The 15,441-nt window shown below is 52.4% G+C and overlaps 1 protein-coding gene across 1 annotated transcript; it reads left to right on the top strand.

Moving 5' to 3' along the window:
• Positions 1–13,593: 13,593 nt before the first annotated feature.
• On the top strand, positions 13,594–14,931 carry LOC141737313 (olfactory receptor 14J1-like). The gene has a single exon (XM_074571992.1). It carries the CDS (start codon positions 13,594–13,596, stop codon positions 14,434–14,436), a length of 843 nt encoding a protein of 280 aa, XP_074428093.1. The 3' UTR covers positions 14,437–14,931.
• Positions 14,932–15,441: the final 510 nt, after the last annotated feature.

Raw genomic sequence — 15,441 nt, forward strand, 5'->3', positions numbered from 1 at the left:
AGCCTGTCTTCACAGGAGAGGTGCTCCAGCCCTCTGATCATCTTCGTGGCCCTCCTCTGCACCCGCTCCAGCAGGTCCATGTCCTTCTTGTGCTGAGGGCTCCAGAGCTGGACACAGTACTCCAGGTGGGGTCTCACGAGAGCAGAGTAGAGGGGGAGAATCCCCTCTCTGGGTCTGCTGGCCATGCTTCTTTTGATGCAGCCCAGGACACGATTGCCTTCTGGGCTGCAGGCGCACATTGTTAGCTCATGTCCAGCTTTTCATCCACCAGGACCCCCAAGTCCTTTTCCACAGGGCTGCTCTCTATCAAGTCATCCCCCAGCCTGTATTGGTAACGAGGGTTGTCCTGACCCAAGTGTAGGACCTTGCACTTGGCCCACCTTGATTGCCGTGTCCAGTTTTGCACCCCCCACCACAAAAAAGACATTGAGGGGCTGGAGCAGGTCCAGAGAAGAGCAATGAAGCTGGTGAGGAGTCTGGAGAACAAGTCTGATGAGGAGCAGCTGAGGGAGCTGGGGCTGTTTAGCCTGGAGAAAAGGAGGCTGAGGGGAGACCTTCTCGCTCTCTGCAACTCCCTGAAAGGAGGGTGTACAGAGGTGGGGGTCGGTCTCTTCTCCCAAGAAACAAGCAATAGGAGAAGAGGAAATGGCCGCCAGTTGCCCCAGCAGAGGTTTAGACTGGATATTAGGACGAATCTTTCCCCTGAAAGGTTTTTCAGGCATTGGAACAGGCTGCACAGGGAAGTGGCTGAGGCACCATCCCTGGAGGTAATTAAAAGACGGGTAGACAGAGCGATGGCACCTCTCGCTCCAGAGGCACCCAGCTGCGGCCACCACAGCCAGTCTCCCAGCAAGCGGCTCTAGAGAGCAGACGCACATTGTTGCATCGTCACATTGCCGCGACACCGCACTGCACATCGTCATGTTGCCACGCCGCTGCCCGGCTGCTGCCCAGCCACCCCGGGGCCCACCTGGACGGCCGTCTGGACACGCGTGTGGGCCAGTTGCTCTCGCTTTGGACAGTCAATATGTGGCTTGGACTCTAAAAATGACTGGCTGGATCCTAAAAATGCTGTTTGAGAGCTTGACAATGGGTCTTTGAATCTTAAAATGGGCGTTGGAACTTGTAAATGAGGGTTTGTACCTAAAAATGAGGCTTTGGGTTCAAAAGCATGATAATTTGGTCCCTAAAAGAGGGGGTTGGACCATAAAAATGAGGGTTTTGACATCCAAGATGCATCTTGGACCCTAAAACTGGCTTAACCTTAAAAATGCCTTTTTGGAGCCTGAAATAGAAGCTTTGGAAACAAAAAATGTGTTTTGGTACTCTTGAAAGGAGACTTTACAAAACACAACTGAGCCTGGGGACCCCTCCCCAGCGGCCAGTGGGGTCGATAGTGTCCCCATATCTCACTGTGACGTGGAGGTGGACAAAACTGATGCTGCCATGGAACCAGCCCAGCAGGCAGCCGCTGTCCCCACAGCCCTGGGCATTGGGCACCTGTGGGGACAGGGAGGGGGACAAGAGACCTGGAGGGACAGAGACAGGGCTGGGGACAGTGGTGTGGCCAGGACACCTGTGGGGACAGCGATGGGGACATGACACCTACTGGGATGACACTGGGTTCAGGGATAGGGTCAGCTGCAGGTTGTACACCTGCCCCTCCTCTGCGCTCCCACACGGGGAAGTCAGGGGGCTGAATGTGGCACGTGTGTCCCCCTCCCCGCAGTGTCCCCACACCCCACGGTGCTCTCCCCATCTCCTCCCCGAGGAGCTGCCTCTGTGTGTGTGGCATCTGTGCTGCTGTTGGCTCTCGGCCTGCTGGAGGAGGTCTTGCTCTTTTTGAAGAGCCTCCAGTCTTTCAATCCGCTGCTTGATCACCGTGAGGTGCCTGTCAAGAGAAAGGAAGGCAGCTGAGAAGGAGCCGCTCTGTCCATCTGGGCCGGGCTGTTTTCCGCTCAGCCGCTCCCGTCATCCTGCTCCCAGCTGCTTTGCTCCAGGAGCCCCGGCAGCAGCTTCCAGCTGCCTGCCCAAGGCTCCAAAGACAGACTGTGCCAACGTGTTTGCATCCGGCACCGGCTCCTTCCACCGCCGGGCTTTGTCTGTTCACTGGGCCATGAGGCTCCAGGACTTCTCTTGGGGACCACGGGCCCCCTTCAAGAGCAAGCGTTACTTGGCCTTTTCTCACCTCTGCTTCCTCTTCCTCTCTCCACCTGGCAAACTCTTTCTCTCCTCCTGCAGCAGCCACTCTCACAGGCAAGAAACGTCAGTCCTTCCCGGCAGTTCAGGGGCATCGTCTAATTTGGCCGGGTCTTGCCGGGGCTTTTTCTGAAAGGTAACACCGGTTTGGGGTTCACTGTTGCCTGGACAAGCGCTCACGCCCCTGCATGCTGAGGCGTCCCGCAGGCCCAGCCTAGCGACGAGGGCAGGAGAGAAATGCTTCCCTCGGGACCCCGCGTGCTTGCAGGTGACTTTTCTGCCCATGCCCACCCCGCTCTCTGCGCTAGCTCTGCTGGCGGCCCAGTCGTCCTTTCCCTGCCACACCACGTGTCCCAGCAGCGCAGCCCTCACTTCTGCATTGGGTGCCTCCCCTCCCCGAGATGCCGCAAGGGAAGCCCCAGCCCTCGGCACCGTGCCGCTGACCGGTGCCCACCAACACCCCGCTGTGTCTGCCTCCTCTCGCATGAACCATCATTAAACCAAAGGTCTCTCAGCACTCTGTCTACCCGTCTTTTAATTACCTCCAGGGATGGTGCCTCAGCCACTTCCCTGTGCAGCCTGTTCCAATGCCTGAAAAACCTTTCAGGGGAAAGATTGTTCCTAATATCCAGTCTAAACCTCTGCTGGGGCAACTGGCGGCCGTTTCCTCTTCTCCTGTTGCTTGTTTCTTGGGAGAAGAGACCGACCCCCACCTCTGTACACCCTCCTTTCAGGGAGTTGCAGAGAGCGAGAAGGTCTCCCCTCAGCCTCCTTTTCTCCAGGCTAAACAGCCCCAGCTCCCTCAGCTGCTCCTCATCAGACTTGTTCTCCAGACTCCTCACCAGCTTCATTGCTCTTCTCTGGACCTGCTCCAGCCCCTCAGTGTCTTTATTGTGGTGGGGGGCGCAAAACTGGACACAGCACTCGAGCTGGGGCCTCACCAGTGCCCAGTACAGGGGGACGGTCACTTCTCTAGTCCTGCTGGCCACACTGTTCCTGATACAGGTCAGAACGCTGTTAGTCCCACCTGGCCTTGTGCCCCGGGATTCTGGGTTGGTTGGGTTGGAGTTTGGGGTGGATTTTGGGTTTTTTGATTTGGCTTTTGGATTGGATGCTGAGTTTCCTGGACTGGATTCTTTTTGTTGGATCTTTCCTGTTGGATTTTTGGGGTTGTTTTTTTCATTTATTTAAGTTGTTTTTTGGGGTTCACGTTTTGGGGTTGGATTTTGGGTTTGATTATGGGTTGGTTGGTTGGAATTTTGGGTTGGATTGGATTTTTACCCCTTGGTGGGCGTGTCAGGCAGCCATTGTGACATGAGGGCGGCAGGGCCAGCGCTGAGTGTCTGGCGGTGGTGGCATGGCAACCGCTGATGTGCTGCCTGCAGTGGTGGGGCTGCCATCGGCAGGGACATGTTCAAGCAGGTCAGGTTCCTCCAACGCCGTCCAAGCTGGCCTTGACCCCTGGGATTTTGGGTTAGTTGGGTTGGATGTTGGGGTGGATTTTGTTTTGTTGGGTTTGGATCTTGGATTGGATTTTGGATTTTTTTGGGTTGGATGTTTGGGGTTGGATTTTTTTGGGTGGATTTGTTTTTATTTCAGTTAGATTTTGGGTTGGATTTTGGTTTTTTGGGTTGGATTTTTGGGGTTGGACTTTTTGGATTGGAATTTTGTGGTTGGTTGGGTTGAATTTTGGGTTCTTTTTTGGGGGTATTGGGTTGTTTGGAGTTGTGTTTTGGACTTTTTTGGGTTCAATTTTTTGGGTTGGGTTTTGGGGTTGGGTTTTTTGCGTTTGATTTTTACCCCTGGGTGGGCGTGTCAGGCAGCCATTGTGACATGAGGGCGGCAGGGCCAGCGCTGATTGTCTGGCGGTGGTGGCATGGCAACCGCTGATGTGCTGCCCGCAGTGGTGGGGCTGCCATGAGAAGGGATGTTGTTCAAGCAGGTCAGGTTCTTCCAATGCCGTCCAACTGGGCCTTGACCCCTGGGATTTTGGGGCGGTTGGGTTGGATTTGGGTTGAGTTGTTTTTTTAGGGTTGGATTTTTTGGGTTGTATTTTTTGCCTGTATTGTTGTTTTTCGAGTTGGATTTTGGATTTTTGGCATTGGTTTTTTGGAGTTGGTTGGGTTGAATTTTGGGTTGGGTTTTTTGGTGTTGTGGTTTTTTCATGTTGCTTTTTTTGCTTTTGGGTGTTTTGATTTTGGGTTTGTTCAGGTTGGGTTTTCGATTATTTTGGGTTTGATTTTTTTGGGTTGCATTTTAGGTTTTTTTTTTTTATTTAGTTTTTGGCCTTGATTTTTCCCTTTTCGCGGGCGTGTCAGGCAGCCATTGTGACATTGCGGCGGCAGGGCCAGCGCTGATTGTCTGGCAGTGGTGGCATGGCAACCGCTGATGTGCTGCCCGCAGTGGTGGGGCCGCCATCGGCAGGGACATCTTCAAGTAGGTCAGGTTTCTCCAACCCCAACAGACCTGGCCTTGAGCCCTGGGATTTTGGGTCGGTTGGGTTGGAAGTTGGGGTGGGGGTTTTTTTAATGGTTGGATTTTGGCTTGGATTTTGGAATTTTTGGGCTTTGCTTTTTTTGGCTTGGATTTTTTGAGGTGGATTTTATGTTTTTTGAGTGATATTTTTGGGTTGGATTTTGGGTTTTTCAGGTTGGATTTTTGGGGTTTGGTTTTTGGGGTTGGATTTTTTGGATTGGATTTTTTGGGTTGGTTGGGTTGAATTTTGGGTTGGGTTTTTTTGATTGGGTTTTTTGGGATTGGGTTTTCGGGGGTTCGGTTTATGTTTTTTTGATTAGATTTTGGTTTTGGGGACTGGATTTTTGGGGTTGGGCTTTTTGAACCCTGGGATTTCTAGTTGTTTGGAGTGGATTTTGGGGTGTTTTGTGTTGGTATTTTTTTGTGTTGGGGGTTTTTGTTGTTGGGTTTTTCTTTTTGGGCTAGATTTGTTGGGGTTGGATTTTTGGACTAGGCTGTCCCCAGGGCCCTCCATCCCCCATGCGTTTAAACTTGGCTGTCTGATACCAACCAAATCCCTTTGATTTGGCTGAAAATAAAAGTATTCCAGTGCTTGACAAACCTTTCAGTGAAGAAATGTTTTTCCTACTATCCAATCTAAACCTTCCCTGGTACAACTCCTGGCCATTTCCTCTTGTCATGTAACTCGTTACTTGGGAGAAGACACCAGCAGCCACCTCGCCACTTCCAAGCCTGTAGTGTTGCATTGGGTTTTTGTGACCCAAGTGTAGGACCTGGCACTTGGCTTTGTTGAACCTCAGGCCACTGGCCTCTGCCCATCGATCCAGCCTGTCCAGATCCCTCTGCAAAACCTTTCTACCCTCAAGCAGGTCGACACTGCCAACCAACTTGGTGTCGTCTGCAAACTTATTGAGGGTGCACTCGATCCCCTCATGCAGATCATTGATAAAGACCTTAAAAGGAACTGGCCCCAATTGTAGGCCCTGGGGAAAACCACTTGTGACCAGCTGCCACCTGCATTAAACTTTGTTCACCACCACTTTGGCCACTCTTTGGCTCAGCCATCCAGCCAGGTTTTCACCTGGCATAGAGTACTCCCGTGCAAGCCACAGGCAGCCAGTTTCTCAGGGAGAATGCTTTGGGAAATGCTGTCAAAGGCTTTTCTAAAGTCCAGGTAAAGAACATCCACAGCCTTTCCCTCATCCACTGAGTGGGTCACCTTCTCATAGAAGGAGATCAGGTTTGTCAAGCAGGACCTGACTTTCATGAACCCATGCTGACGGGGCCTGATCACCTGGTTGTCCTCATGTGCCACATGATGGCACTCAGGATGATCTGTTCCATGATCTTCCCCACACCAAGGTCAGACTGACAGGGCGGTAGTTCCCAGGATCCTCCTTCTGGCCGTTTATGTTGATGGGCGTCACCTTTACTAACCTCCACTTAACTGGCACCTCCCCGCTTTGCCAGGACTGCTGATAAATGATGGAAAGCGGCTTGGTGAGCATCTCCGACAGCTCCCTCAGTACCTGTGGGTGGAACCCATCTGGCCCCATAGATTTGTGTATGTCTAAGTGCTGTAGCAGGTCCCTCACTATTCCCTTTGGATTATGGGGGCTTCATGCTGCTCCCCATCCCTGTCTTCCCGCTCAGGGGCTGAGTACCCAGAGAACTGCTGGTCTTACTAGTAAAGACGGAGGCAAAGAAGGTATTAAGTACCTCAGCCTTTTCCTCATCCTTTGTCACTATGTTTTCCGCCATATCCAATAAAGGATGGGGATTCTCCTTAGCTCTCTTTGTGTTTCTAATGTAATCACAGAAACCTGTTTTAGTGTCTGTTATGACATTAGCCAGGTAAAGACCTAGTTGGGCATTGGCCTTTCTAATTTTTTCCCTGCATAACCTCACAACATCCTTGTAGTTCTCCTGAGTTGCGTGCCCCTTCTTCAAAATGTCATAATCTCCTTTTTTCCCCTGAGTTTGAGACAAAGCTCTCTGTTTGACCAGGCCAGTCTTCTTTGTCAGCTTGGTTTTAGGCACGTGGGGATGGCCTGATCCTGCGCCTTTTAAAATTCCTTCTTGAAAAACGTCCTGCCTTCCTGGACTTCTTTTGCCCTTCAGGACTGCCTCCCAGGGGACTCTGTCAACCAGGCCTCTCAAAAGGGCAAACTAAGATAACCAGGTCCAAAGCCCAGAGAGTTATTGCCATTAGGGACATTCATTAGGGACATTCATGGGGACATTCGGGCACAGGCTGGAAGGAAAACAGAAGATAGGAGAGGAGAATCATCTGAGAGCAAGAAGACATCCTTTGATGTACAGAGAACAAACTTGCTAAGTGAGTCAGAGTAGGACTGCACTATAAAATGTATGCAAGTTATTGCATTCGAGCTCTTTACCCAAGAGCCTCTTTACAGTCGATGGAGAAAAAAATTGGTGTTTCTCAGTCGTTCTTACTCTAGTCTATTTAAATATATCTTTTAGGATGGGCTAAAAGGAATTCTACTGAAAGATAAAACACCTCAGCAAAGTAGCTTTAACCTTTGTCTCCTAACCTTAGGAGAGAAACAGAAAGCAGCGTGGAGATGGTGAGAAATGAGGAGAGATGTGGGAAGTAAAGGTAAGCAGGACAGCCAGAGAAAAGGGGAAGGTTTGGTTTTCAGGGAAAACCAGAGCCAAAGAGGGCAAAGAGGAAAAGCCTGCGTTAAAACTATCCTCTTTTCAGGACTGTCTTTCCATCCATGCTTGAACTTTGCCAGGTAGAACAGAAAGCTTTGTAAACAGACTCCTCCTCAGTCACTGACCACTTTCTGGCTGAAAACCAGTTTTGGTAAATCATTCTGGCTGTGAGGGGGAAAAATAAATGATGATTTCAAAAGCAACACAAAAGAGGGGAAGAATCAAAAGTGATGGCAGGGAGGAAGGCCCCTCCTGTGCAAAGCAGGGATGAGAACAGCTGTTTCCAGCTTGTGTGCATGCCTCAGCCTGGCAAATGGGGAATGCCCACGGCTTGGGGTAGCCGTGCCCAAGGAGCTGACCTTGCTTGCCCAGGGAGAGAGCAGTGTAGGGGCAGCAGTGAGGGACTTAAAGGCAGAAAGAAGGAAGGAAATATCAGGGGGTGTCATGCAACAGTGAGCTAAGTTGAGTTTTGATCCTGAGGCAGAAGAAGAAGGGGGATGTGCTGTTTGGTGCTGGGATGTGGAGCTACATACGGGATTCTGGGAACTCTGGGGCTTGGAAATCTTGCGCAATAAGTGAGCATTAGCAAGGCTTTGGAAGAAACGGGATGGGTTGTGGGGAGCTCACAGGCACTGGCAAATCCTCAGAAACCCACAGCTTGGTGTTGGAAGCAAGGGAGCAGACCCAGGCACAGGAGAGTGTAGCTGTGTTTTGGGGATGGCCAAGGGCCTTGGTGGGGCTTTGACACCCCAAGAGAACGGAGACCCTTGTCTGTTCAGCTGTGGCTTCTGTCTCATCCACTGAGTTCAATGAGAGGACACCAAGTCCTTACAGCTCCAGCGCCTTGTTGCCTCCTCACCCACCCTCCACAGAGCCTGGGAGGTTCCTACTGCTGACCTGCACCTGGCACCTCATCACTCCCACATCACCTTGCCCCCAGCAAGAGCCCAGAGCACCCTAAGAAACAAAGGAGCCCCCTCTGCAGGAGAGAGGGGACTGACCTTGGACAGCCTGCTTGGTGAAGAACATCAAGGCCTTTCACAGTGATTTCCACATTTAAATTTCTTCCCGGCCCATGTGTCTCCGACTTCCTGCTTCACCACACCACAGGGACAGGAACTTTGTCGGCTCCTTCCCTCCATGGTCTCTGCAGTGAGGGACTTCAGCAGGGTCTGATAACACCCTCAGAAACCTGGAGGTTTGCTGCTTTTACTTCTCAAGAGGACTAGTCAATCTTTCAGGATCTGCACTTCAGGAACTCGGCACCAGAGCGCTCATTACCATAAAAAACACACGAAGGCGCCAAGTCTGGGCATAAGTTTCCTTTAGTCTTCAGCTCTTCTCTGGCTCATTAGAGAGATTTCAGGAGTGCAGTCAAAATGAAAAGATGTCCAAGCAAAGAGGTCAAGTCAATTTAACGCTTGATTTTGAAGAGCCAGTTCTGCATTAATCCCAACACATTTGGGTAACAGAAATGTCTTCGGGAAGAGTCTGCCCCATCTAGACCCATGTGGATGGACTGGCACAGCCACCCCCAGCAGGGGGAATCCCCATCTCCTAGGCTGAGGCACGCAGTCAACATGCAAACCTCTGCAGTGCCCACTTGTTACAGGCCTCCAGGCAGAGTGTGACTCATTCCACATGACCCTCTGAGCCTCTGTCAGCTCATTGTGCTTCCTCTCCGCATCCCTGCAACTCGCAAGCCTCTGGGAGCTTTGGCATCCTCCCGACATCCTGGGGCCAGGTTTCTAAATGCCTCCTCTGCAGCTTCCCCGCCTTCCACCTCCTGTGTGCTGCCTTTTTGCCCTGCAGCCCAGTCCGTTTATACCAGCAGCCTCCTGAGATGAGTGTTTCTCTTCATGGTATTCCAAGACATCATTCCTGTGCTTGGAGGAGGCCGTCCTATAATGCCTATACTATTTCCCGAGCTCCTTCACCTTTCAAAACTCCTTGCCGTGACACCACTTGCATCAGTCCCCCGAGTACATCAAAGTCTTCTCCTCTGGAGCCACCCTCGTGTGTTCCTCTGCTGGCCTTCCTCACTCCTCTTTGGCCTCTGGGACCCCGCTATTTCCTGGTCACTCCAGCAAGGCTGACACTAATTGTCACATCCCTGACCAGCTCTTCCTTGTTGGCCAGGACCAGGTCTAGGTGAGCATCGCCCTTCCTGGCCCACCAGGCAGCTCTGCTAAGAAGTCGTCTCATGATGCTCCAGGCTGCTGGCACCTTGTTTCTCTGCCTGGCCAGTGAATGCCTGGGCAATTACTGTTCCCCACAGGAATCTCCTCATTTACCTGGAGACTTCTTTGCGTTCCTATTTAAGACTTGTTCTGCCTACTGTGCCTGATCAAGTAGTTTATAACTGCCAAGACAGTGTCACCCTTACTGGCTTCTCCTCCCATCCTCACTCACACAAGCTACTCACCCTATTGCCCATCTCATAGAGGAGCTCCATAGATCTGAGCTGCTCCTTCACACAGGCGGCATCCCCCCATCTTCATCCTCCCTGCCTCTCCTTCCAGCAGAGCCCGTGTCCTTCCATTGCAGCACCACAGCTCAGCAAGCTGTGCCACCACATCTCATTGAATCCAAAATCATCACAGGGCTGGGACAAGACACGGGGATCCTCCTGGAAGGGCACAATTGGGCGGCAGCAGCTCAGCTGTGGCACCAGGGTGGAGCGCAGACTCCTCACAGGGAAACCTGAGCACCGATCCTGACCAGAACAACCATTGTCCATCGAGCAGTTTGTGCTGGGCTGGGCTGTGCTGCACGTACAGCGTGGCCTTCACACCCCGGCTGTGCTGCACAGGTCCCTTGGCTGCAGGACAACCTCAGCAGCATGTTGTCACACAGGAGCCTGCAGACAGGTCCCACTCTCTGCCGGACATTACGCCTCCTGCGAGGCCTTGCCTGTATGCGACCCTGCAGCAGGAGGTTCTCATGGAAACTTCCTTTCTGTTTGAGTGTAGAGATGGTGAATAGTGTTGTTCCCTGTAAGAAAATCCTACAGTAGCTTGAAAGAGAAAAACAGGAGACTGTCTTCTGTGGATGGGGTCTGCATGGTGTGCTGTGTTCAGTTCAAAGGCCCATTTAATGCACACATCCTGGAGTTCCCACCAGCTAAAATGTCATAGGATTGCCCCTGGGATACTCTCCTTACAGTGCTAGACCACATGAACAGTGTTTCAAAACATACATTATGAAGTGGGAGTGCCTTTCTTACTGGGGTCATAACAGACCAACACTTCCTAGTGAAAAATCACTCTCTCAGCACCCCTGGATGCAAACCTCTGGACCCAAGGACTGATAAGGGTGTAGTTTGCTCCAGTAACCCTTGGCTTGATCCCCACCCACTGCTGGTTGTTCTCCTCCAGAGTCCTGCCTCAAAGCACCAAGGCCTGGGAGACCTCGCTGCTGGTAACTGAGGCAAAGAGGACATTGAATATCTCAGATCTAGTCCTACTCCTACTAAATTCGACAGTGCTCCTACATTATTCCCTTTTCTTCGTTTAACTGTTCCTGAATTACCTAAAGCTCATCTCGGTGCCCTGGAATTCCTATTTGAGATTCAGTTGAGTTTTGATATGGACCACTGCTGGATCTGGAGGATGCTGCCCTTGAGGACAAGATGTATGCAGGCACACTGTGAAAATTATTGGTGTTTGCGTTGATTGTATCATCAGGGCAGTGAGTAAAGATCCCCGTGTGACGTGCTCCATGTCCATGCAATGCCTGCAGCTGTTGTGTGGAGAAGGGACAGCCCTTGCCTCTCTGATGACACCTGATGACTGATGCCTCTGACTGAAGGCACCAGTGAAGGGAACAGACACCCAGCTGCACTCTCTGCGATGCCATTAGAGGCACTGGAGATCTGGTAAATTGAGCTGATGGAAAAGAGAGAGACCAAGCTCTCCCTATGGCCCAGGACGGCAGTTGTACATAAGAATTCCTCTAAAAACTGCCATGAACACAAAGAGGAGAAGATTCTTGTGGCCCCTGTTTAGGCATCAGCTGTCATTTCACTTGGCCAAAGGGCTTTCCCACCAGGCTCATTCAGGATCCCTGAGACGATGCCCTGTCTCTATGAACGGCTCCAGCAGAGCTTGCGGTTATCTAATAATAAAAGCAAAAAAGGTGATATTTTGATGTAACTTTGAGAGGAGAAGTAAAAGTTCTGGAAAGAAGTGTCTCTGCCCAGCTGAGGGAGGGAACATCAGTGGTGACTTCATCCTATTTCCCAGCAGGTTCCCCTGGAGCCCCAGGGACACCTGGAGGGAGCCCCGAGGGGGCAGAGAAAGGGCTGCCTTGGGCTGGTCCTCTGCTGCTGAGCTGGGCTGGGCTCCTGGCATGGAGGGAGCTGATGGCAAGCGGGCAGCGCTGCAGAGAGACAGCTCTGCCCAGGAGCAGCTCCTCTGCCAAGCGCAGCAGGGCTGAGGGCACTGCCTGCAGGCACCCGAGAGGAGCCAGGCACAGAGAGGATAAAGGGAGCTGGGAGTGGGAGGAGAGTTCTGAGCTCGTTCTCTCCTGGCTTCTCTGGTGTGGAGAAGGAGGCCGTGCTTCCGAGCAGGGATGCCCTGCTGCACCATGGCAGCGACAGTGAAGGAGGGCTGCCTTCTGCGAGGGACTGTGGCAGGGTTTTGAAGACAGGTGGGTGTGCAGGCAGGGGTGCCCAGGGCTGTCCTTGAGAGCAGGGTCCCTGCAGCCCAGGGCTCTGTGTGCCGGGGCAGGGACTCTGCTGCTTGCCAGGGTCAGCTCTCAGCCTGCCCAAGGAGTTCCCCCCCGAGCGTCTGTGGGGAGAAGCTGTGGGGAAAAGGAGAGACTCCCCTCAGGGCAGGGTCCTTTGGCTCTTTTTCGAGTGTGTGCTGTGTGGGTCAGGGCTGCCCACAGCTGCAGATCTCCCCCAGAGCACTGGCAGAGGCAGCATTTCCAGAGGAAAGACAAGGCAGGGGCTGCCTGGAAGATGAAGACATTGCAGGGTCTGTGCTCTCAGCTGTCTCCTGAGGGAAAGGAGCTGTCACTGGTCCACTGAGGGATCAGCAGATCTGCCAGAAAGCTCACAAAGTGCCTTCAGCCCCTCCTCTCCCTACACACAGCACCAGCAGCACCTTTGCTTCCAGCATCAGGCTTTCTCTCCTCTCCTCCTGAGGAGCCACAAAGAGGGAGATGGCCCTGGGCAGTGCCCTGCTGCCAGGAGGGGTCTGCAGGGCAGAGCTGAGCCCCCAGCGGGTGGGATGGGCTGTGGGAGCAGGGACAGGGAGGAGACGTGGGCACAGAGCAGCAGCTCCTGGCAGGGGCAGCTCCAGGCAGCAGAGACATGGGCAAGGGCTGGGGGAAACTGCCAACACGCACTGGGGAGGGGGCGTTCAGGCATCTCTCTGTTGGTCCTTCACTGGAGACGTCTTCTGGGTGTTCTTTGGTGGGCAATGAGCTGACTCTCCCCTCAGAACACCTCGTCTCCGGGACCCCAGACTCTCTGCTTTGCCTGTCCTGCTGGGCTTGCCAGCTGCCCCCAGAAAGGCAGAGCTCTCCTGTGGGATCCTAGGGAGGGCTGAGCCTTTCCCTGGGGGTCGGCACTCTCCTCGCAGAGTCCTTTGATTGTCTCTGTGAGGGGTTGTGTCCTGCTCTCTCCATCACAGCTCTAACTCTGGTTTGGGAAAGAGAAGAATTTGTATATTTGTCCGTTCAAACAGTGCTCCGCTGTTCCCATATGAGTTCAGTTATTTGTTTGGGTTTGTTTTTTAAGAGGAATTTGTGTGTGAAGTCATCTTCAAGGCAGCACAAGCAGAAGCGCAGGGCAGACGGAAAAAAGACTGAGGGACACTGCAGCTCTCCTGACTCTGCACTAAACCACAGAGATTAGAGCCCTGTGTCCTGTCCTGTCTTAAGACTCCACATTTTCAGTCATAAAAATGAGGATTTCTTCCCCTAAAAAGAACAGTTACCGGACGTGATGGTAGAAAATCAAAAACACACAGAAAAGGAGACTGTCTTTGCTATAAGGCGTCTGTCCTAATTTTTTTTCTGTTTTTTTCCTCCTTTGGACAAGGCCCCCATGCCAAGAAAGAGCAGATGTCCAACAGCAGCTCCATCACCCAGTTCCTCCTCCTGGCATTCGCAGACACACGGGAGCTGCAGCTCTTGCACTTCGGGCTCTTCCTGGGCATCTACCTGGCTGCCCTCCTGGCCAACGGCCTCATCATCACCGCCATCGCCTGTGACCACCGCCTCCACACCCCCATGTACTTCTTCCTCCTCAACCTCTCTGTTCTTGACCTGGGCTCCATCTCTGCTACTCTTCCCAAATCCATGGCCAATTCCCTCTTGGGTACCAGGGCCATTTCCTACAAAGGATGTGTTGCACAGGTCTTTTTTTTCTTTTTCTGTGCTGCAGCAGAGTTTTATCTTCTCACCATTATGGCCTATGACCGCTACGTTGCCATCTGCAAACCCCTGCACTACGGGACCCTCCTGGGCAGCAGAGCTTGTGTCCACATGGCAGCAGCTGCCTGGGGCAGTGGGTTTCTCAATGCTCTGCTGCAAACGGCCAATACATTTTCCCTGCCCCTCTGCCAGGGCAATGCCCTGGACCAGTTCTTCTGTGAAATCCCCCAGATCCTCAAGCTCTCCTGCTCACAGTCCTACCTCAGGGAAGTTGGGCTTCTTGTGGTTAGTGTCTGTTTTGGCTTTGGTTGTTTTGTTTTCATCGTGCTGTCCTATGTGCAGATCTTCAGGGCCGTGCTGAGGATCCCCTCTGAGCAGGGACGGCACAAAGCCTTTTCCACGTGCCTCCCTCACCTGGCCGTGGTCTCCCTGTTTGTCAGCACTGCCGTGTTTGCCTACCTGAAGCCCCCCTCCATCTCCTCCCCATCCCTGGATGTGGTGGTGGCTGTGCTGTACTCCGTGGTGCCTCCAGCCGTGAACCCCCTCATCTACAGCATGAGGAACCAGGAGCTCAAGGATGCCCTCTGGAAATTAATGACCAGGTTATTTTCTGCAGCAATAAACTGTCTCCTGCAAATCACTCATAATGTAATTCATTATACGCCAAGCCCGTCTTCTGTAGCTTTGGTTAGGGGTTAGGTAACTGTGTGTTAGGTTTGGTTGAGGGTTTTTGGCTTTTTCTTACTTTTTTTTTTTAAAAAATTATATACTTTTGTCCTCAAATAAATGTCATTATTTGAGATTTTTTTTTTACTACCTATCTATCCAAATTTCTGAGACTCACAGAGTCATGCCCAAAATCCTTCTTCTCAGGCCTTTTCTGGAGCTGCAGGGGTAGAGCCTGAGCGCCGAGGAGGAGGGGAAAGAATCCCAGTACTTGCAGAGCACCAGCACTTGTTCTTTGCGGGGCTGCTCTATTTTCACTTCCACACTCGCCTTCTGAGCCCCTGTGTTGATCTAAGGCCTGAGTGCTCTGGCAGCTTGGTCATGGTGCTGCTGTGTAGCAGCTCTGTGATCACAGGCAAGGAGAAGCAATGGGCACCTCTGAGAAAAAGCTCGTCTGCATAACAGAGTTTCCACCATGAAAGGGGATCTGCTCAGGGCAGCGCAGGAAGGATCAGGTCTTCTTCCACAGTTGCTGTCAAGAGCGTTCCTTCAAACGTGCCCTGGTGAGGGATGCCCAGTAAAGAGGTAAAGAGTGTGCGTGTGCAGGGTGAGGGCACACACAACAGTGTCCTTGCACAGCCACACCTCCAGGGACAGAACTGAAGGACCAGCAGAGCGGGGTCTGGTCTGTGCCTTTGTTTGCTGGACACCCCGGGGAAGCTGTCCCAGGGCAATCGTCACAGAACAGACACCTGAAACCACCATTTGCAGAACTGGACGCCTACGCAAGCCCAGAGAGGATGTTTGTCTGCCTGTGGAGAGACACCGAATAACGAGGTCAGAAGTCCCTGTTTGCATGGTTCAGAGGAGATTTCGGCATGCACACCGTGTGCATGTGGGGACATGAACCCGAGAGAGCACAAACACCAGCAGCTGTTCTTAGAAATGCCCGAAAGTGCTGTGGGACAGGCAGTGTCCCTTCATTGGAGAGTAACGTCCCCTGGGAAACCCCCTGAATGCAGCACTGGGATGGGCTTC

Source organism: Larus michahellis, unplaced genomic scaffold (assembly GCF_964199755.1).
Source record: "Larus michahellis unplaced genomic scaffold, bLarMic1.1 SCAFFOLD_34, whole genome shotgun sequence".
Taxonomy (NCBI): domain Eukaryota; kingdom Metazoa; phylum Chordata; class Aves; order Charadriiformes; family Laridae; genus Larus; species Larus michahellis.